Source organism: Phallusia mammillata, chromosome 4 (genome assembly GCF_965637545.1).
Source record: "Phallusia mammillata chromosome 4, kaPhaMamm4.hap1.1, whole genome shotgun sequence".
NCBI classification, from domain to species: Eukaryota; Metazoa; Chordata; class Ascidiacea; order Phlebobranchia; family Ascidiidae; genus Phallusia; species Phallusia mammillata.
This window is the reverse complement of record NC_137255.1, coordinates 15,495,568-15,519,571: the sequence shown is the minus strand read 5'-3', so window position 1 is coordinate 15,519,571 and position 24,004 is coordinate 15,495,568. Positions and strand designations below refer to the sequence as shown.

Sequence of the window (24,004 nt, the reverse complement as noted above, 5' to 3'; positions counted from 1 at the left end):
GAACACTCAAAAAACGATTTGTATCAGGTTTTCAAAACCTTGGAGAGCTGATTATCACTTTGCGTCACGTGCCCGTGTGCGCTGATGCGTGGCGTTAATAACATGTTTTCTAGCAGTAGTTGTTTGGCTACCGAGACTGTTGGCGTTTTTCGCTGTGATTCATTAAGTGAAATCTTCAAAACAAGGGTCAATGGCTGCAGTTCGACACTACCACCTTTGTGCATAACATTAGGCTTATACGCAGTTTGACGCGTTTTTACCAATTTGGTCAGAAATTTCCGCTCCTTTAATATTTATTTACACGAAGCAGCTGTTAATCACGCATGTACATAAGCATTAAACACGTTAATTTGGTCTAAATTGCAAGTAACTAAAGTAAACTATGAAACAAATGGTTGACTAGTTTTTGTTGTTGTTTAAAAAATACTTGACGTGCAAAACTCAAACAGAAAGTTTAATAGTTTTGGTGTAAATGTGAAGCAGAACATCAAAGCTTTTTCTGTATTTTTGTGCGCTGGCCTGAATTAACATCTTGGCGCCAGCAAATGCCCTGACAAATGAAAAGGCTCGTTTGGGGTAAAAGTAACATGTTGTAGCAAAGTTTCATTTGTTAATATTATTTCTGAATAATTTTAAAATTCGGTATTTTCATTTGTCAACGAGGTTTGTTATTACAGACGCGGTGACCCAGGTCCTAAGATAGTCTTTGTATTGTTAACGTTAAGTTGGCAAAAGACAGAAAAGACACGCCTCTTTGGTCGCCAGCCCGACGCACTTCAACGAACAACGAACTTTGGACTTCGATTTACCCCAGCTTATGTAATTCAGTTAGACTCCGAACCCTTGCAAATCCCCACTGCAATGATAGAAATTAGGTCATCACGTCAACACCGATTGAAGTCCTGCAGGGAGGGGTTTTGCTCAAACGCATTTTTGAATGCTGAGTCAGCGTTTTGTACTTTCAACCTGTCTACTTTTTAATCATAATTTTTTTTGTCATAATTTTGTGTTACAATTTTTTCTTTTGTTCCAGTCGTTGCCGTTAATTGGTTTGTTTAAGCGGTTCGTTTTAAAGCCTTTGTTGGGAATCTTATACCCAAATTTGGTCGTGGTTTAATTGTATAAAAACAATTTCCATTTCCAAAACTTGTGAACAGATATACCCGAACATACTTTGTCAACTGATTGAATTCACCAATCACTCCCGCCGTTCATATGTACTACATGTGCGAAATGTCACAAAACCGTGGACAAATGATATGCTTTAATAGTAAAATGTGCCTACGTTGTTTATAGTGTCCTAATGTTGTTAGTGTCGCAATTTAATAAAATGAAAAATATTTTACTAACTTAACAACCTGTATGGCCTTAATGGCAGTAAGTTTGAAAACAACCACAACTACAACACAACACACAGGTAAACTGTTAAAGGTAATGTTGCAACGGAAGAAAAAATGCACTTTGGGCCGACAGTTTTGCAGTTCTCAGAATAATCTTGGGCTTATGACAGTTCCAGCCAAGCGCAATCACTGCGTTGTCAGCCAATAATCAAACAGCAAGAGTTGCGCCACCGCGCAAAAGCGACAGCATTGCACAATTCACCTCGGGCGAACCTTCTTCCCCACCGAAGCCTTCTGCGGGGCCCAAGCAAACACGCTATATAAGCGGCGACCCGATTTGATTTTGCAAGGAACCGAGAGAAAAGTGAAGCCAAAAGATGGAGTTTCAGGCATTCATTTTGAGTCTGTTACTATTGACCATTGTGTCACAGACAGAAGCAAGTAAGTATATTTTTGCACATCAAGATTTATATTGCACTAATTTATATGAGCGCCAATGCAGCAACGCGCCTTTGAATCGTATTCAGGTCTGCAGCGTGTTATCGATTTTTCTGCGCTTGTGCAAAGATGATTGAATTTCAGCTTTTGTTGAGTTTATGTTTTTGCAACAGTTTGCAGAGTTGTTTAAAGCATAAAACTACCAGGTACCTTTTGTAATGTCAAGCGGGAAATTGTTTTTTAATTCGCTGGCAAGGGCAGTGAAAGTATTACTTCCTGAAACGATTGCACGCGATCAACTTTACAGTCGCCGACAATTCCACGGCTGATTTCAATTGCGGTAAATTATGCTGGGAAACTGAATCGTTTTCGCTCGAAAACAAACGTCCTACTTAATTGTCAAAAACTCCAAAAGGGTCAGATAGGTTCTCCTGTGCTTAACCTACTTTCGTGTCTTGAAGTGCCTGGTAAAAGGGACAAGTGTCTGTTTTGAAATTACAACTTGTATAGCTACACCCAGATAGTCAGCGAGGTTGTTTACACGCTCTTGTTATCGCAAGACGAGCAGCACTTATTGCCGCACGCGGCCAAGTTCTCCTGTTCGAGCTGACTCGTCGTCCCACTCCCACGTGATTTCTTTGTTTTCGAGGTTTCAGCTGGCGCAAATGATGCATGACGCGCCTTGTCTCTTTGTCACTTGTTTTCGATCTTTCGCCGTTTCCATTATGACCATGCTATTTTCGCTAAATATCGATCGCTTCATTTTGGCGCATATTTTGACACATTATTGTAAAAAATACATTAAAACTAAAAACGGAAACATTTCAGACGCAAATTTTTTTACCAAAAATTGGCAACCATAATATTAAACGGAAAATGTCGTAAAAGAGATGGTCATGGCGTGTGTTGTATTGTTTGTCACCACTTTTTGGTCACGTTTTCTATGTGAATACAAGTATTGAAAGCGCAATGAAAATCGGAATTAAGTATTTGAAGTGTCAGTTGCTCGCGATTACCAATTATGAGACATCGAGTTGTGACCTGAACTTTGGACTTGGTTAATGCTTCTGTTATGGGATTCGCGACAAGCCGCCATTGCGCGCCCCAGTTAGTTTTGCAGATTGCCCTTTTTCATCTTGAGATGAAATTTAAGCGTTTGCGCGCAGCCTGGAAAATAAAGCTCTCGCGAGCCTGGACTTTGACCGCTTTTGTGGTACAAAGGAAAAAAGGCTGAGCTGTTATTGGTGAGCGCAATCTGAAGAAACCGGCTGTTACCGGTATAGATTTTACTCCCTTTCCCGCCGAAATAACTTCCTTTGTTCAACTTTTGCTAAAGTCGTTCTTTTAAAAAATCTTTGGAGCGTTACCTAGTTTTCCAAAAAAAACGCAGTGTGTAGAAATACTCATTGTTAAGTTATAAATTTTGTTAATAAATGTACTTAGTTGAATTTCAAAAGCATTTCTTTGTTTTTAGGGTCTTTGGACACAGCAGTGCAATGTGCCACGACTTGCACAGGTAAGAAGTTTTTTAGCAGAACTAATTTTTTAATTTCTAAAAACTGTCATGCCATTAAAACTTTTATTTTAAATGTGCGTCTTTTCCAGAATCAAACATCTTCCAGGAGGGCTACACTTATGCCTACCAATATGAGGCCTTTGTCAACTCCTTTGTCGATAGCATCCACGGTCCGCATACGACCCAATTAACTATGCAACTGAATACGCAAGTATCAGTATTATCCCCCTGTGAGCTGGTGCTCAAGGTATGTGCTGGTCATCAAACTAATTTAAAACCCTCATACAAAGGTATTACCCATACGTTTTTATTTAGGTGACTCAGGCGACCATTAGTGGCGATTCGAGTAACATTGACACCACGGACTGGACCGACCTAATGACCCGAAACCCGTTGCACTTCAGTTGGCAAGACGGCAAGATCCCGCAAATTTGTGCATCCAACGACGATCCCAACTGGGTTCTGAACGTCAAGCGTGGTGTGCTGTCTACCATGATTCAACCAGGAAGCCTCCAGGTCAACTCAGACCCAATCACCTTATCTATGGTAAGCCAAAAATCTCTTACCAATAAACCTAAAAATTACCTAGTTGTGGTTTTGTGTTATTATGCTAAAGTAAGATTTTGAAACTTGCTTATTTGCTTAAAGACTGATGTCACTGGGGAGTGTGAGTGGTCGTATGATGTCACCGAGAGTAATGGTGTAACACTGAGCCTTGCCACTAAAGACTACAGCAAATGCCAAGGAAGAAGCCAACAACTTTTGCTCTCACATTTCAACAAATACTACAGTGATTCGGTAAGTTTAAAATACATTTGGTAACTTAATTGTATCAACAAACTTTACGAGTAAAAACGTATTTATTAAAAAATAATGCGTTTTGTATTGCTTGTGTGTTATAACATTAGGAACAGCAAAGCTTTGTGAAGAGCAGTCAAACTTGCGATCAAACTATCCGCGACGGAGCAATTATCGAGATTTTGTGCGAAGAAGAACACGTCTTTGTTCCGTTTAGTAAAGAGGACGCTGGCATTCGAACCAGAATCACACAAACTTCATCTTTGCTCTCCAAGCAATTGTCCCATTCGGTTGACACACGTAAGTTATCAAACCGAAGTTTGAAAATGCCACATTTAAGTTGTGCTTTAAAATTAAAATGTTCTGATTGTAGTTGGTGAAAGCGACGTGAGACGAACCTCGATTGTCTTCGAAAAGGAAGAGAACAGTTTCTCATCCAGCGACATCAGCGAAGTTCAAAGCGTCGTTGACAACTTGTGTGAAATCATGGGAACCGAACTCTACAGCCAGGTACCAAAATGCATCTGAATAAAACAGTTTCATAAAACAACCTGCTTTTCTAGTGTCTAAAATGTAATTTTCAAACGTTCAAGGTTGGTGAAGACTTTATCAAAATGGTGTTTTTGCTTCGCCGACTTGACCCATCTGCGCTTGAGCAAGTCCACAGCTCCCTGGATGGTGCCTGCCCAGTTCATGAAGATGAGATCAAGTAAGACAATATAGCGCCCAAGAATAATTTACGCGTAAAGGGCGTTGTACATTGGACTATGACCTAAGGGTCATAAATGCAATCCATTATTTTATGCTTACAGGGCTATGTTCGAAGACGCTCTACAATGGTGCGGAAGTGAAGGGTGCGTAGTGTTTGCTGCCAGGATGATCGAACGAGGTGAAATGACCGATGTCACTGCCACAAGGTGGTTAACGTCGATGAGTCTAATCGCCGAACCGACCATTCCCATGCTTCGTGAATTGACTGTAAGTTTTTTTTTATACTAAGAATTATTAGCTGGATGCTGTTGGTGTTGAATGACTGGATATCTACATATTTTAGGCGGTTGTTCGTTCTGGGCGTCTCGCTGACAAGTCGTATCTTGCCATGGGAACAATGATCCACCGGCTGCATGCCACTGTATACGATTGCATGTCAGACCCTGATGTTGTGATCGCATTGGAGCTACTCGAACGCAAACTTGGTGTCAACTGCCGAACATCTAATCCCGAGGCCAAGCAAGAGGTAGGATTCGTGTTCAGTAAATCTGATTCGTTTTTTACATTTCATGCATGAAATTAAATCTGTATTTTAGATCCTCTTCGTTCTACGAGCGATCGGTAACGCTGGTGGTTTCACTACCCCAAGTATCCTTGCTGAATGTGCAAGTGAAACTGACAACGACATGGAAACCCGAATTGCGGCTGTCCAAGCATTCCGCAGAATGTCTTGCAACACTGACGTAAGTAGGCCTTGGGCTTTCTTTACACCATATTACGCCACTTGTCACGAAAGGGTGGCTCAGGCAATTTTAGTTTTTGGCCTTCAGATCAAGTTTAGACAATGTTTGTATTGATTTGATTTAATGCAGAGGTCTGCCGTCTCCCGCCTTTTGTTTGACACCACCGAAGATTCAGAATTGAGGATTGGTGCCTACATGGCTCTTATGCAATGCCCAACGCCCAGCTTCATTAAACAAGTCATCCAAATGCTTGACAACGAACCAATTCAACAAGGTAAACTGCAAGAAAACACGACTTTTGCTTCTGATAAACAGCAGCAACTAAAAAGTAATGCTTACTTATAGTGGCAAGCTTCGTCTGGACCCATCTACAACAGCTCCAGGAGTCTGCTGATCCTCTGAAAGGTTACATCAAACCTCTGCTTGTTGAGGCCGAATTTGCTAAGCAGTACGACCTTGACCCAAGGAAGTTCTCTCGCTTTTACGAGGCCACCCTCTTCTCAGGTACCAACACATACTTGGTTACATCATGTAGCATTGGGCATTGTATCAATGACCTAAACGTAGAGTACAAATCGTAAACACGACTTTTTATGGTTTCGCTTGCTGCAACTATCAGCGCCGTTTTAATGTCACTTTCTTGCAGATGTGTTGAACGCCGGTGCCACTGTTGAAAGCAGTGTGGTTTGGTCACCCAAGTCATTTGTGCCGCGCAGTGGATCGCTTGATATGACCTTGGATGTTTTCGGACAAGCTGTCAACCTGTTTGAGGTAAAGTTTCAATAAAATAATGTTTTTTTGGTTTAATTTTCGAAACACTGTAGCTAAATTAGTCAAAAAGTGTAACTTAAAAGCAGCTGGAAAGTTTAAGTGTCGTTTAGTGCGTTGTAAACCAAATTTGAATGTGGCAGATCGGAGGGCGTGTAGAGGGAGTTGAAACTCTAATCCAGTCGTTCCTCGGACCAAAAGGCTACCTGAAGAACAATCGATTAAGCGACCTGTTCGTCGCCGACGTTGAAGAAGAAGCCGACGAGGATGATGATGAGATTGAAGACCCGGTTGTTGCAAGATCTGCCCGGTCTTCAAGCGACTTACGACTCAGAGAGATTAAACAACAGGTACTTGCACCGGTTAACACGTAAAATCGATACAGTAAACATTGTATCCAATAGATTTTACCACGACAATGCGCTTTGTATTTACATGACAGCTTAATGAACAAATATTTGAGAAAACCGGTAACATATTTTTCTATTTATAGCACGATTCACGTGTTCCCACCGAGAACAAGCCGAGCGCGAGTTGGTATCTCCGTCTCTTCGGAAACGAAATGTACTACAAAAACACGAACGGCATGCCATCACTCTCCGCAGAAAGTGAATCCATCGATGTTTCCCCGATCCTTGCTCGTCTGGCCGCGGTGAGACATTCTTTTCTATGCTGTTAACTCAATATTGGCCCGATTGTTTAACATTACATCCTGTAACGCAGGGAAGTGACTTCAAATACCACGACGACATGATGCTGATGAACAGTGCATTTGTTATTCCAACCATTGCTGGTCTTCCACTTACGCTTGCCTTTAACGGCACAGCAAGTATCGATGTCACTGCAAACGGACACCTCGACATGACACAGTTCTTCACCCCCCAGCCAACACTTGACGTTGTGGGCTCTTTGAAACCAAGGTAAATCAAAAACGACAAAGAAAAATGTTTGACAAAAAAGTACCGAAACATAATTACGCAAACGGAACATAATAAAACTGATTAAAAAAAAATCTGGAAATTTTTAGAGGTGTAGTCCTGGTAACCGGAGCAATGAGCGTTGATGCTCACGTGACCCGTATCGGCCTGGCTACTGAGTCATCCGCTGTGACGTCATGGACACTTGGAGGCAGACTTTCCGTTGATCAAGGCCATTCCGTTACCGTGAAAGTCGACGCACCGTACCAACGCAACACCGTGTTCAGCTTCAAGTAAGACAACACGCTACTGCTATTTTATCCCAGTTCTCTAGGTTTAAAATCGAAAATTCAAAATAAACAAATCTAAACTTACTATTTCCATTTAGTCACAAGTTGATGAAAATCGTTGGAAACCAGAAGGTTTCGCCGAACGAGGGTCTTCTCGGCCTTTCACGGATTGAAAGCGATTGCAAACCAGAACACGCCGGACAGCGCATGTGTATTTCTAACTCCATGACACGCTACCCATCCGTAAGCTGCGTATTCTGTGTGAAGTGTTTTAATGTAGCATATACTGCAAAAACTCTTTAGTACCACAATTTTTCAATGTGATGGGTTTTTAAATCTGTTTCACTGGTAGGAGGAAGTTGGAAGTTACGTTCTACCCACGAGAGGTCCACTTACTATCGACATCTATCTTGAGAAAACAGATACCGGTTTCGACCACTACCTCATGCAAGCCGAATACTCGACCGAATATTCTCCGGTAAGAAACTGTTAGGTACAAAAGAGAAATCGCTATTACTACTTTTAAATCAATGAATCTCGATTTTTCCAGACGAGCGAAATTCCATCTGTTTTGTCCACCTCGATGGTTCTTGACACTCCAGGATCAGCCGTTAACCGTCGCACTACTGTCAACTTGGACTACAACACAAATGATATGACTTTCAACTTGGACTTCACGCAACCAACCCAAAACGTGGCATTAACCGGTACTAATTTTGCCCAAACATTGTTGCGGGATTGATACGAATATATATTTCTACATATACATAACTATGTCTTACTTTGCAGGTAACATCGAAAACGGTTTGAATCGAAAGGAGATTGTGGTTACATATCGACATAACAAGGACCAGACTAGCTTTTCAGTAAGCAAACATTGCTTTGTTATGCCTTAACGCAAAACATACCTAAACCTTTCGTGTATGTGTTTCTGACAGGCAACTTACGAAAAGTTGATCGAGTTGACTGAGACTCGCTGGGAAGTGAACACTGTTCTTCAGATGCCAAGCAAGACTGTGAACGGACACGCATTGATGGTACTCGATCCGGCCAGAAAGGCACTTCTTAACTTGACCATTGACAATCTGATGACTGAACAGATCGCCCTTAACGGTACGTACCATATAATTTTGTACACCCACTTACTATTTTTGTTGTGTTTCTAATGGTACATTAAGCACCCGGTTTATGTCACATCCACAAACGTTTTTGTCAAAAAAAATATTTTCTTTATTTCAACCAAATTAAACTAACTTATTTTTGCAGTTGCACTTCGCGACGAAAGCGCAGGCAGCCGTTTGATATATGGTGGAAATGGTTTATTAAAGATCCCAGGCATGATTGACAGCGGTGTTGGATTCGATATAAATATCAAGCCCAAGACTGACGCATTTAGCTTTAAACTTGACTATGAATTCAGTGGGCAAGAACAGCAGAGGTATTTTTCTATTGTCGTGTGATAACAGAAAACTCTTAAAATAAGCATTGATCTTAGAAAATTACTGTGACCAAGTAGTGAGGACTCTTATGGTATAATTTTGAAACTTCTAGGTATGATACCTGTTTGTTTTGTGGCGTTGCACACTTACGTTTTTTCAACAGCATCGTTTTCGTCCACAAACGCCGATCCCGCTCAACGTCGACTGTCACCGAGTGGGAAGTATCGCAGAAGTTTACTTGCACGCAGTATCCTATTGTCAACCACCACATCTTCTGCAACTACTCGAATGGTCCAGGAGAGATCAGCTCATACGTGAAAGTAGGCTACGGTCGACACGCAGGTCACGATGATAACTCCAAATACATTTCCATTAGCCAGAGCTTCACGAAATCGGAAAGCATAGATAGCAATTCCCTTGAGGGCAGTGTTGCGCTCAGAATGCCTTCTTTCGACATGGATTACTCGGCTGGGCTCCAACACACCTACAGTGACCGATCTTTCAACACTGCATTGAATTTGGTTGGGTACGAGATGTCGGTAATGATGGAAGACACTACCCAACAGAACGGTGGACTTCTTAATTATAACATGGAAACCCAATTCCCGACACCATGGGGACAAATTCACAACACCGAGACTTTGCAAGAAACCCAGGAGAGTATGTACCACATTACCTCGCGGCTTGACGTTGGTTCATCGGGGAGTCTCACATTACGCGGAAACATCTATTTTGACAACTTGGACGGACGCAAGCGGCTTGAATCTAAAGTACGCGGTGCAAATGACGACATCCTTTGGCATCAACGGTCCATTTTTGAATTCCTTACCCCGTCCGGCTTTCTTACTCAGCATAGTGTTGTGTCGCAATTCAACCGACTTGTAAACGTGAGTATTCGTCACGAAGGGCAGAAGCAAGGTGGTTTCGAAACCAATGTTGTGGCTGTGTACGAACCAAGCATCTTAGCAGACTTGAAGATGGACTTCGATCGCACCGAAACTGATGCCACGCACTTGATTAGGTTTGACTTCTTAAACGAACTCGGCGTAAAACGATTCTTGCAGCTCACAGCACACAAAAGTGCCATCACCACAGACACTGAAGGAAGCTACTCCGGAAATTTTGAATTTACAACTGACGTCACATCCATTCCATTAAAAAGTGTGAGTGGTGAAGCTAATCTCGAGACTTCATTAGATTCGACCTCTGCCGATGGTTCCCTGGTTGTTGATGAGTCAGAGTTACTCGGTTTCACTGCATCCCACAGTTACAGTATTTCTGACGATTTGTCCGGATTGAGGACCGTTGACATTACGCTCAGGCAACGAATGTGTGAATCCACACCCAATAAAATGGCGATTAGCACTTCGATTCAGAGCACGATGAACAACCAACAAACGGTTACTTTCAACTACCACCAAGACAACGTAGAGAAGCTTGTAACCAGTTTCCAAATCGCCACAGAGAGCCAAATCATCGAAGGACAAGCCTCCCAACACTTCAGCACCGACTTCCCCACCGAGATGACCTACGTGATACGCGCGATTACCAACGGAGTCAACATGCGCTTGGGCGTGGATGGAAGAGCTGCAACACTTGAGGTTGCGAAGGCTAGCGACAGTTCGTTAAGGCTTGCCTGGTCCCACAGTCTCAGGTCGCTCAGAAATATGGAGGTGCCAACGTCCATTGAGTCAACGTTGTCATGGGGACAGCAGCCTAGCAGCGGTGCAAAGGGCGCATGGATGACGGGAACTGTTAATCGTCTACAGGACTTTAACGCAGAAGCACTGTACAATTCCGATAACCAACGAGTGACCTTCACTGTCCGACACGACGTATCGTCCCTACATCAATTCATCCCTCAGATCGAAGCAATCGGAAGTTCACAGATCACCATCAAAACCGGCCACATCCGTTCCAGTATTCGTGTCAACAGCACCGAAATTTCTCTCGAAGAACTCGTCTGGAATCCCAATCAAATCCAAGTGCGTGTCCATCACGCCATACCTCTTCTGGACAGTTTCAGCGTCCCAAGACTCAATGAGCTCCTCATGGAATACAACGGCGAGTCTATGGACAACGGAAGAATCCGGATAGTTACCGACGTTGACAGTGTACACTCGGAACTCATTCTCACATCCAACCCGACAGTCGCCAGCATTAGGTATACTTCCAACTGCCCAGTAATCGGCGGAGATGCTGAACTCGCGTATCAAAAGCAAACCACCGACGGAAGTTTCACAATCACCTACACGAGAGATGGAATTGAGAAAAGTGCAACCATTGGCATGAACTACGGCGATTCGAGCAACAATTTTAATGTTAACTGGAACCAAAATATCATTACAAATGAAGATTACCCTATGATACCACGAACAGGATCTGTCACATTCAGTTACACATGCGAGGACACAGCCTTCGAGGTGTCCACCCAGTTGGCTTATAATGAATACCAGGGAGAGATTTCCACGGCAATTTCATATCCAATTACCAAAAAGAAGGCTGTTGTCAGTTTTGAAGTTACATTCGGCCAAAATGTTTTCGAAACCGCTCAAAATTTCCATACAATTCTTATGGCAAGAACCGACTATTCTTCCGAGGTTTTTACCAGCTTAAAATACACTTTGGAAGATGATGCAGAGAGATTCGTAAAACTTAGACTTCACCTGGACGACGGAGTTGAAAGCGGAAGTGGTAACATGGTTGTAACTGCTCGGTTTACTCACAATCAACCAACCCAGGTTATTCCACGCAATGTAATTACCACATTAACCATCACCCCACAAGATTATGGATACGAAACCGCATTGTCTGTCACGACAAACAACGACATCATGCGCTTTTCTCTGATCGGTGGATTCAACCCAATAAGCAACACAGTCACCGTAGGATACGCCCAAGGTATCCCTTACCTGACCGAATTAGGCGTATTCCAAAACGTTACACTCGTTTTGACTGGAGACCTTCCGGAATCAGATGTCGGGACCTCAATAAACGGCAGATTTTCATTGCAAATCGATGATGAAGTTTACAGCGCAAGTGCAAGTTCTGGGTACGAAATGGGCGACAGTGAGATCACAGTAACATCGGATGTAAGGCAACAAATCGGCCCTCTTATTGCGCTGGGAGTACCCAAACGGGTACATAAGGTGTCTACCCTGAATTATGGATTGTTAGACCAAATCAGCATGTCCGGTGCACTTCAGCTGCACAGCAATGTTGAACGCACTGTGTACGATCTTGAAACTGACAGAGATGAGCAGATTCAGAACGAAATTGATGCCGTGATTAACGTGGAGCTTTTCAACTGGCACGTAAGCTTTTCTGGAAGCCACGACTTTGATTTTGCCGAGATCCCACACAACATCCAATACGAAGTTGCTGCTTCAGGATCAACTGATGGCTCCCCAATTCTTCACAAGTCGCTTATGATGTCGGTGACTCTCGATGGAGTCAAACAAAGCGCCTCGGTAACAATGAACCAAAACAAAGCCAGTAATAGTTTCTATCTAGCCTCTAAGCACAACATTACTAAGATCTTGGCGTATGGTGTTCCAGGTAATATGTCCATCGACTTCCAAATGAATGACAACTTTGACGCCGATTTGAAAATTGTCTATGACACTGCAAAGAAAAGCGTTGGTTTCAAACTCGACTACGATGGAAACCAGAAGAAACTTATTTTCTACTTCAACCACAACTTTGATATGATTGTAGAAAACTGGGGCGTTCCAAAGTCAATGGGATTCGAAACACAGTTTCTGGTCAACGCCGACAATATGCAGTCGATGCTGAAATACGTGTGGGGTGACATCATTAGCAAAGCAGACTTGACGTCCCGTTGGCATGCGTCATGGGACATGCCATCACTCAACATCAGGATGACGCAAAATATGACCACTGATGAAGTGTTCCCTGTCAGTATCACGCTGGATGGCTTGACCCAATACAACAACCAAGGATTTTCCACCAATATCCACTCAAGTCGCGGCTACGCACAGGTGTCCTGCAGTCGCCATGATATGGGTGATACCGTTACCGACATTACTTGCTCACTGCGCCAAAACTTTGACTCATTGAACGTTCCTGTCTTGTCTGAACTTGAAGCCACCTACACCCAGGGTGAAGGCACACGAACCGTCGAAATGACCCTGTCATGCGATCGCGAGCAGAAACTACAAACCACAATTGCCACCACATGGAACGCAGAAAACATGGCTGCCTCTCTTTCTGTGTCTAACACTCAAGAATTTGTTGAAAACGATGTTTTCCCCAACACCTTCACTCTTTACACCAACGGAAGTGTCAAAGTTCCACGATTTACCGCCTTCACCTCCTTGACACACAGCAACGGAGATCCGTTCCAATTGTCAGTAGACACAGGCTACGATATCGAAGGAGAATCAGCGTATGTGCTTATCAAGCATAAGCAAACAGCATGGAAGGCGGTGCTTCCTCGCACATTGCGGGTTGATGCCAGTTATGCGTCGGATGCTGAAGGAGCACTTGTGACGGTTGTTACCAAGAGAGGCCGAAAACGAAACACTATGACCGCAGGATACGGATACTATGCAAGAGAGGACACGGTGTACGGCAGGTTCAGCTACAATCACGATCTTACAGAATACCAAGAGAAGGTACCCATGCATGGAAGAATCGCTTTACTCCTTGGAAAGACAGAAAACGCAGTATTTGGAGACTTTAATGTTACCATGGACGACATTGCTTTAATCCACTCGGCAGAAGCAAACTACAATAGACTTGCGGACTCACTGTCAACCATGGCAGAGGTAAAACTTAACAATCAATACCTACAAGAACTTGGCGTACCACACACTGTCTCAGTTTCAGCTTCGTATAATATGATCACCAACTTTCAAAGCTCGGCATCCGTCCATTACGGAGACAAATTCTTCACCGTGTCCCTTGAGAGTGACGAAGAAACTTCGGCGGTTTTGCAAGTGCAGCAAAATTTCGACTTTAAGCCAAACGACGTCAGAGTTGCGGTTACAGGATCAATGACCGATGGACAAGCTAACATGGAAATCACCATCGACGACGTGACACAAGATATCGTTCTTTCCGGAACTTATGCACCAGGGGAAGTCAACATGCACCTGCTTCACGGTTTCGAAAACACTGTCGTTCCCAATCAGGTCTCACTCGGAGGAAGTTACAGATTTACACCTGATATTTACGTTTCTGCCGAAGCTAACGTAGACGGCTCTGAATACAGTGTGTCCGGTGGATTTGAAAAGCTTGCAAACGGCTTCCGCGTATCGTCTTCACTGCTTGATGACATCAGCCGATCGGCAACTTTCAGGCAGAACATGCTGCCGGGTGGAATCTCGTTCGAGCTTGACCATACCATTCCTGAACTTGACAACTACATCCCTCAGTCTCTTGGAGTTTCAGCGAGCGCTCGTCTTTCACCAAGACCTAACATCACCGCCAGTATTCGCCACGAAAATATCACACAGAGCTTCACAGCAGAGACCGATCTTCCCACCTTGCAGTTCACTCTCAACCACGACGTCGCTTTGCTGCCTATTCCACAATCGATCACGTTTAAAGTCTCGGGTTCAATGAACCCACCACAAGGCTCGATCAAGGTGGTCATTGATGGCCAAACTAGAACCGCCACTGCTGTAGTTGATCCGGAAAATCTTCTTGCTAGCCTCATCCATAACCTCCCGAAACTCCCCTTGCCCGAATCTCTAACGATTGAAGCTTCGGGATCAATGAATCCACCTAGTGGCTCGCTATTTGTAACCATCGATGGTAAGCGCGAAGAGCTGTCAGCAAGTGTGAACCCAGCAGAAATGAGAGGAACAATTCGCCAAACCTCCTCCGTCCTTAGCTCGCTAATGATTCCCAATGACATCGCATTTGGTGTGAAGGGAAGTGCAGAGTCGATGAGTGGCGAAATTTACATTTCAATTGATGGAAAGTTACGGAATGTTGGAGGATCAGTTAGGACCCCAGTGGGTATATTTTCTTTGTTCCAGTCTGTTCCTGAACTTGAGTCTTACCTTCCACGAAACATCACACTGCGAATCACCGGAGGAATGGAACCCCTACAAGGTTCGATCACTCTTACAATGGACGAAGTAGAACGCCAAGTCACCGGTGTGGTTGACCCAAGAAACTTATTGGCCGCTCTTCGCCACACAGTGCCTGAAGCTGACGAATATTTTCCGCGCGATCTCCGTGCGTCAATGGGATTCACATCGGAATCAGTACAAGCTTCTTTCAGCTACACCAAGTCCAATGTTGAGAAGATGGCATCACTTGGCATCGACTTCAGTCTCAATCATGTAAGAATTCAAGCTGCGCAAACCATGATCGAAGGCAAAAATATTCCGTCGCAAATCACCGTCGACCTTGCTGGAAGTATTGAATACAAGAACTTCACTGTGATGACAGAATTCGATGGCAGCTACTTTAACCTGAACGGAAATATCCTTGTAGGATCAAACGCAGACGGCTGGTACGGAATCACGACAAGTGCCCAACACAACGTGCGTATCCTGCGCAAGAAGTTGATGTTTCCCAAGAACCTACAGGTGGAATTTAAAGCTCGTAAAAATGGCGGAACATACGAGACAGCAATTGTATTAGACTTGATCAAGGCTCACGACTACCAAGGCTATGCATCCATCACACCAGTCACCAGAGAGAACCAATTTGACCTCAGAACCGAGTACTCCCACACCTACAACGGCCTAACAAGATCAATTTCCGGTACCGTACAGGCTTCAAACGCAAACGGTTGCAGCCTAACTGTTGAGGGTTCTCAGTCCAGCCCTGAAGCATACAATATCGGTTTCTCGGTCGCAAAGGAATACACTCTTGATGAAACCCTACATGGGCGCGTCACTTTCTCTGGACGACAAAACATACCAGAACTTGTTGAAGCCGGAGTCCCAAGCATTATCGAAAACGGTGTAGTCACATTTGATCTCGGTAGGCTTATTGGCAACGTTGACTTCTCAATGACCATGGACGGTGAGGACCATGTTGTTCGTGTTGATTACAACCACGAAAACCAGAAAAATTCCGTTACAATGCGTAACCACGTTGTTGTCACTATCCCTAACTTCAACATGGACCGCACTGAGATCGTTTCCTTGAGCAGGGCACAGGACATGTCGTGGTGGCAGGTTAGCTACGAGATGACGGAGCCAATCCTTGCCAGGGAAGATAACGTAGTTGCGAAGGTTTACATTGATGAAATGAACCCAAGAATTACCTTGAAACTCAAACAGAAAGAGCTGAACGACCTTAACGTTCCGATACTGAACGAACTTTCTTTCTTGCGACGAGATGTCTCCGACAATCAAATAGACTGGTCCCTGCGACTTACGTGTGACGAACGCTCAATGGTGGTTGGTCTAAAGGCCACGCAATCTCTTCCCAGTCACCTTGACTGGAATCTCTATTTCGACCACGACTGTCCCATGCTGACTGAGCTTGACGTTCCAACACACGCGGCTAGCAAGTTTAACTACGCTATACAGACTGCGGAACAAATCAGGTTTGACTTCAGCGTCGGAGGAGAATTGTTCGACCGCTATGCCTGGTACAATATGTCGGAAGTTTTCGGAAGCACACATGGCACTGCAACTCAAAAGATGTCACACAACTTTGATTTGCTGAGCAGCTATTTGGAATGGAACGATTATGTTGAAACCTACACCTATAACAATGATGACAACATTCTTACCCTAAACGGAGAAGTGACGAAGGATGAAAGGCGTTTTGGAACTTACTCATTCACGATGAACTACGACACAAAGGCGATTCAATATAGAGCTGACTACGACGAATCTGGATATGAGGCTGACTATCGCTTCACCTTGGATGGAACATATATTAACCTCTTAATATCCCTGACCAAAGACAACAACAACAACAAATTTAAGATTGCCTTTCAAAAAGACGAGTCCCACTTCAATGCCAATTTCCACTACGACCTCTACGGACCTGAAATCACCAGTGAGCTCGTGTATGTTCACGACGACCAAGGTTGTCAACTCAACGCCTCTACGTCGGTAAGTGTAGAAGAAAAGACGTATTCAACCGAAATGAGTTTGGTTCCTGTGACCAGCGAGGAAATGAAGGGTCGTTACTTGTCGGTAATATACAGCGTAAACGACGAATCGAGTCTTACCTTTAACATGTTGGCAAAATGTAACGGAGGCTCAAGAGTAAACATGGTTATCAATCTCATCAACAACAACATCATTGAAGGTCTTGCAAGGCGAACCAAAATCGTTGAATCATACTCACCAAGCGGTTACAACTTTGCCTACACCAGCGACCGAAAACGAATTGTCACCAACGCAGTTTATTCTCCATCTGATAACGCGCACGAACTGGCTTGGAACTTCTTCCAGAATGTCATGGCATCCACATACCCGAGGGAATTAACATCAAGCGTCAACATCGATGCAGATCAGTGGAGAGCAACTTTCAATGCCGATGAAACCGAAATGTTCCTCTTCAATGTTGCAAATCAAGAAGTCACGACCAGGATCAGGACATTTACCGGAAACGATGTTTTCTCCTTGACTGGAAGCTACCTTGTTCAACCGTCATATCAAGCCGATATCAGTGTCAACTGCGTCCCACTGGAACTTAACTTGCACTTCAATGGCGCATTCACTTTTATGCAACAGGACACTGGAAATTCGTCTATCGTCGCCACACTGCAGGACCTCAATGCCGATCAAAGCTTCCACTTTAACGTGTACGCTCATCCTACTGGTGCCAATCCTGCCGACTTGTACGGAGGACTTTTCGTGCTTTCTGATCTCTCAATTGCTCCATTCACCTTCACGTCGTCTCTGAACTCGACCTACGACGCTCAAGGCACATACAGCCATGACTTCCAGATGCAGTGGAATGACAACGTTATTGCCCTCGTTGGAGTCTACGCAGAGCAAACCTTCAGTCTGCGCATCGAACAACCATGGACCGAGACTGCCAGCACGGTTATCTTGTCTGGAACAAACCGCTCCTCGAATGCTGGTGAGAAGACTAAATCAATGTCAGTGCAGTGGGGTGGAGAGTCCGACTCGTTCGGCGTCACCATGGTTACGATGAAGCAACCGCTCCACGAGCGCATGACGATGACCGTTAACCAACCGTCAGGAGTCGTAGGCTTCCAGGAGTGGGAAACTACCGTAGACGTCGACCAAACAACTGCAAATGTGTATAACTATGATTTCCGTACCCAAATGGATGGCAAGCCAATCTCGGTGATTGTAAACTATGAAGGAGATTTGCCACAGCCACTCGGCCACCATCAGCTCGTTGTCACAGTTACCCAACCCTTCACCACAAGGATTCCGACCACTTTTGTAACTACCGGGATCATGACTATTTCATCCGCAGGCTTGTACGAGAGTGACTGGCGAATCACTTCTGAAGGCCATGAGTTGGTTGCCTTAGTGAAGAACTACAGACCTACTGCCGGCGGTTACAACATGGACTTCATGTGGAAACAATCATACGTTAACATTCCCGGAAGTTTTATTTCCATCGTCAGTCAGAGTGAGAGATCAGAAGGACACGTTACCAACACAGCTGGTCTCCAGGTGGACGAAATGCCAGTCATGTCAAGTAACATAATGTACGGAAACGTTCAGGACGACGATATGACCAATACGACTGTTAAAATATCTTTGAAGACTGGGCCGCTTTCAAGGTTCCTTTTTGTCCGTGATTTTGACGTAACATCTTGGTACAAGTACGCCCACAGCCGCAACCGGGAGATGCCTGCTTTCAGCTCAACAATGGTTGTCGACGGCAAACGATACCACATTGACGGAAGTTACAACTCAAAGACCCGCGAAAACGATGTTAGGTTTAGTGGCGATTTGACCATTCAGCATCCACACCAAATTATGCTCTTCGGACAGAGGATGCCGTCATCTAACACCGGTAACTTTAAGCTGATCGTCAAACCTAAAGGTTCACATATCAATCTGGACTACGACAACGAACTTATGGACAACAAGCTCAGCATCTTCCAGCAATACCGCGTTGCAAATGGTGACCGGCTTCTTGATTACTCGGCGCGAGTCAAGTACAGCGCAGAAGATCAACCCGACGATCTGACAGTTGGCATCGAGGTTGTAAGAAATGACAACAACTTTGACAACACCGCCACTATCAACTTTGCCTATCCCGCCTCCCACATTGACAGTCAAACGATTTTGAGTGGAGTGAACTCAGAGAGCCAATTTGGCACGGAAATCGTGTTTAAGAACTACGACAACACCGAGCGTAAGCTATGGAAACTTGCCGTTTCGTACGCGAAATCAAGCAACATTATCACGGTCACAATCAACTCACCCGACATGGAGGAAACGATCTTGAGAGGTGATTTAAGTCAAGTTATTACACAAGCTGGTCATTTGATCGAAGCTTTGTCCTCGGAAGCCACCAGCACCGGATTGCGATTCATCAAAGGAATGACCCCCACCGCAACCGGAATGGACATGTATATTGGATACCAGTACAACGATGGGCCCCAAAACACCATGCATCTCATCGTTGGCAACAACAATGTAATGGGATTTGCTTTGCTCGAGATAAAGCGCGACTTTGTGTCCCAAGCAAAACTCGGAAAGATCTCGATTAACCTCGTCGACCCAAGACTGGTGCAAATTGAGATGAAGACCTACCCAGTTGTAACTGACTTCCTTCGTCAGATGTTCTCAGTCTGCGACAATGAAATAGCACGTAAGATCAATTGGCTCGCAGATGAATTGGTCGACTTTTTGATGTCCTGCAAGACGGTGGTTAGCGGAAGTGAATCTGTCGAGAGAATGTCAGTAAGTTTCATTGACAGTGCAATCAGCTTCATCAACAGAATGCGAACAAAATCAGTGGAGGGGATGACTTCGAAATTCAACGATATGTCAAACAACTTCGATGCTTCTCACAACATTATCCAGGCTTTACTGAGACAAGCAGTGAACATGCTTGATGAGACTGTCTCTAGTCTTCGCGACGTAGTTGCTGGCCCGTTCGCTGATCTCGTTGACCAGCACTACGGAGTCTTCTTAAATCGCATTGCCACTTCGCTTAAAATCCATATGCGAGTTGTGGAAGATATCTTGTCTCGAGTCAACGCCGACGAGGTGTTCCAGGAGCTGGTAGACGAGGCTGTTCAAAAGACATCCGCATTCATCCTTGCCAACGGTGAAGCTCTCTTTATGACATCCAGGCGCCCACTTTCGGAACTTATTGCCGTGACCGAGTCAGAGGTGATCATCAACATTCCTCTTGAATTCGAGGTGAGAAATTTGTCGATACATTGCATAATAGATATTCAAGTGTTTTGTAATGTTTAAGACCTAATCATTTGACATGCGAAACTTGTACGTGCAGCTTGATCATTTCGTGCCTTTGCCGTCACTTGAAGATCTAAAGACATGGGCAGCTCAAACCGCTCTTGCCCTTAAGATTGACGAAGCTGTCAGCAAACTTTACACTTACGTCGACCAGTACTACCAAGTGCGTGCAGTTGTGTACATGCCAAGAGATGAGCTTCTGCCTCCTTTTAAGGTAATTGGAGTGTATAATTTCAAAATTGGCCAAGGTTGAAAACATAAACTTCACAAGTATGAAGTAAACATTAAAATTCATAATGTTTTTGTAGGGACACGCATTTGTGTCTGGTTTCCGTCACTTCAGCACCTTCGACAAACGCCACATCGACTTCTCCAGCAGCTGCCCGACCACCCACGTTCTTGCCACTGATATGCGCAACGATAACTTCACCATTACACTTTCCTACGGCGCCTCTTCCTCTGATTCTATCCCATCGATTGAAATGATCGTTGAGAATCGAAAGGTTGTCGTCTTCAGTGACTACAGTGTCCAAGTCAATGGACGCACCAAGGACGTTCCAGTGGTTGTCGGAAAGGTGGGTTTTGCATTGCAAAAAGAGGAATTGGTTTTGGATGTTTTCCAGACCTCGCCTAAGGATTTACCCTTTATGTTGCGCAGATCGCTGTGAATCTTGAAGGAAATACCATTCACATCCGACATGTTGAAGGGGACGTGGATGTTGCATGCGACTTCAAAACTCAACTGTGCACTGTTGATGTTTCACCCTACTACTTCGGTGCCACCGGTGGTCTGGCTGGAACCTACAACAACGAACCATCGGATGACGTCATGGGACCGGCCCTTAACCAACTCAGTGACGTAGCCACTATGGCTTCTCAATGGGAGGTTCGTGCAAATGGAATATAAATAATTGTGATGTCAATATTCGAAAAACAGTTTTTAAAATGCAACTCTCGCGTTTTACAGACTTCAGACACCAGTTGTGCCAGCGGCAACGCCTACAGGCCATGCGCAAGCAACAATGTACCAACGATTTGCAGACAGCTCTTTGAAAGTACCAAATCTCCGTTCCGATCCTGCTTCCCGCTCGTCGACCCCAAGACATTCATGCACATGTGTCAAGATGATATGTGCGACGATAACAACGCAGTAAGTTCACTTAAATATGTCCGCTGTGTTTCTTCACATATAACAGATTTATCAAGTGTTGTTGTTTTGTGTAGGCAAAATCGTGCTCGGCCGCCTCTGCGTATTTGTACAGATGTAAATTGGCTGGAGCACCACTCACCATGCCCGACCACTGCGTGATGTGCAGCGACGTGCACGGTCACGAATTTAGCGCTGCCCGATCCAGAAGTGCCGAAATTACCGGAGTTGACTTGGTCTTTGTGGTCCAGGAAAGCGCCTGCATGCAGTAAGTAGCAAACCGCTTCTCAAACAAAACTGTTTTATTTCAACTTCTAAAACTTGCGTTTTATTTTAGACGGACCTCCAAGGCAATGCGCAAGTTCATCAAGCGCCTGTCGTCCGAAATGAACAGCGAAGGCTTGCGCGATTCCCGCTTCTACATGGTGGGATACGGTGGAATCGAGGGAAGCACTGCTCCTCACACTTACACTTTCAGCAAAGAACCATTTACCACCAGAAAGGTACTTGTTTTAATCTCTGGCACTTTGTAATGAGCCGGTTACTCATGTGTTTTATCCCGTAGAAATCCTTGTACAAGAAATTCCGTCGCATGCAACTCGCAGAAGAGAGCGACAGCCCAGACGCATTGGAAGCTATTTCGTATGCCACCAAACTTCCGTTCCGTGCCGGTGCCAAGCCAATCATTGTGCTCATGTCATGTGACGAGTGTAGCTCTGAGACCAGGGTAGGTTTTTTTATGTGAAGTCTGTACTTCTGCATTTGTCATCTTTGCAAGTTCAAACATTCATTTTTTACTTTTATTTAGGTTTCGTTCGGAAACGTTGAATCACAACTTAAAAACAAAAGAATTGGCTTCCACCATCTTCCTCACCACGCAATTACCGCTGGATCCAAATCCGTAAGTCAAATTTTACATATTTATTATCAAGCCTAAGTGTAACACCCGTTACTCTGTTGTGTAGATGTTCGGTTACGACAGACGAACTGCTTTCTCCAAACACAACCTGGACAGTTCTGTGATCAAACCAAGCAAGGCTGACAGCTGCGTGCCACTGGCAACAGTCACTGGAGGTTCAGTGTGGGACTCAAATCAACTGGTGAGTGTTTATCATCACACAATCGCCACATCAAGATTCCAAACCGTTAAAATTAGAGACCAACATGTTTTCAGTGTTTACCCTCCACAGTGCAAACTAAATGACTTTAAAATGTGTTTTCAACTTTAAGCACAATAAAGCTTTAAGATTGCTGTTTCGTTTTCAGAGTGACTCGACATTCCAGAGTAGATTGGGTAATTATCTCGCCAGAAGTGCGCAATCCGGCACCACCGTCACTTGCACTTGCCAAATGAATGAAGATGGAATTGCTTCACCGGTCTGCACGCCATAGAACATTACCTTAGATACATTACCGGACAAACTTGGACTTTTGACCTGACCTATGTACATACAACAGATCATCCATTTGACCTAGACATACGTTTTTAGTTTTAATTTACGTGTTTTTACTTGTTGTTTGTATAATTTAGTGCCTTTGCTTGTCAAAATAGTGTCTACTTGTCACTCACACGTCTGTCGTCTTGTGTTGTCCACGTTGTTTTCGTTTATGTCTGTATGAGTGTTCACTGTTTAATTTAGTTAAACTACAAGTCAATGTGCCCTTCGTACTAGCGAAGAAGGCTCGCATAATTCAAGCAATACACTGTTACGGGTGAAGTTGTGACTTCAAAACCAATACCTTCGCTGCAGTTTCTTACCAAAAAAACTCTTTAATGCAGTAAACAATAATCCAGACTTGTTATTCCTCTTATGCAATTAAAAAATCCTACACGTTGAAGTCACTATCACGCATGTGTCGTTATCTCGTTTCTCTCTTGTCTTTTGCTTCCTGTGATGTTGAAATGTTGAACTGAAACTAATCAAAGCTGGTCGTGTTTGAGATGTAAGTTATCAGTGCAAAGGTATTTGTTTGGATTAGACTAGGAAAATTAGTCCATGTCCACAAACAAACAAACATTTTTTTACGATTGACTAAAAACAGTCTCTAGATTTGAAAACATCGTAACAACGCGATAACTGTAATTTTCACATATAGCACATAATTACATAGTTATATTAATCCTCCATGCAACTTCAAACACCTTCCATTTAAACCTGAAAGTACGATAGTGGCGATAACCTAGCCCTAAATCAAGGAGAGTAATTGACAGTTTGTCGATTGAAGGGGCGTTTTGGTATAGGCAGGGTTGCCATACCGTCCTTATTTCTAAGATTTGTCCTTATTTTGAAGGGTTATGTCTTAGAAAAGTTCATTGTCCTTATTTCTAAGAAATGTCCTTCTTTTTGACTTGCGTCCTTATTTTGTCTTATTTTCAACAATTACAAGGAACAAACTTAGTGAAATGACAGTCAAATCCCTGCTATAAGTAAAAGTAAACCTAGACCTGAGCTGTCATGAGATGCACGAAGTATTCTTTATAAACAAGGAGTTGCTGGAACAGATTGTTTCTGGTCCAAATATGGCATATG

At 43.9% G+C, this 24,004-nt stretch overlaps 1 protein-coding gene across 1 annotated transcript; it reads left to right on the top strand.

Moving 5' to 3' along the window:
• Positions 1 to 1,667: 1,667 nt before the first annotated feature.
• Positions 1,668 to 23,399, top strand: LOC145225466 (uncharacterized). The gene is made up of 35 exons (XM_080092174.1): positions 1,668 to 1,781; positions 3,253 to 3,294; positions 3,384 to 3,541; positions 3,610 to 3,840; positions 3,943 to 4,092; positions 4,203 to 4,392; positions 4,466 to 4,602; positions 4,686 to 4,801; positions 4,905 to 5,070; positions 5,147 to 5,329; positions 5,400 to 5,546; positions 5,676 to 5,820; positions 5,892 to 6,050; positions 6,193 to 6,317; positions 6,458 to 6,664; positions 6,808 to 6,966; positions 7,038 to 7,234; positions 7,342 to 7,524; positions 7,620 to 7,764; positions 7,874 to 7,999; positions 8,072 to 8,228; positions 8,311 to 8,387; positions 8,460 to 8,634; positions 8,788 to 8,959; positions 9,124 to 20,269; positions 20,364 to 20,540; positions 20,635 to 20,901; positions 20,985 to 21,212; positions 21,294 to 21,476; positions 21,551 to 21,741; positions 21,811 to 21,976; positions 22,039 to 22,200; positions 22,282 to 22,374; positions 22,439 to 22,573; positions 22,740 to 23,399. The coding sequence occupies exons 1-35, from the start codon at positions 1,718 to 1,720 to the stop codon at positions 22,863 to 22,865; spliced, it is 16,485 nt and encodes a 5,494-aa protein (XP_079948300.1). The 5' UTR covers positions 1,668 to 1,717; the 3' UTR covers positions 22,866 to 23,399.
• The last annotated feature ends 605 nt before the right edge of the window (positions 23,400 to 24,004 follow it).

Excerpts from the sequence above, each read along its gene's own strand:
- LOC145225466 (XM_080092174.1), top strand. The coding sequence starts at position 1,718 with ATGGAGTTTCAGGCATTCATTTTGAGTCTGTTACTATTGACCATTGTG. Across the intron at positions 3,542-3,609 it reads CCTGTGAGCTGGTGCTCAAG|GTGACTCAGGCGACCATTAG; the intron begins GTATGTGCTGGT and ends GTTTTTATTTAG. Across the intron at positions 3,841-3,942 it reads ACCCAATCACCTTATCTATG|ACTGATGTCACTGGGGAGTG; the intron begins GTAAGCCAAAAA and ends ATTTGCTTAAAG.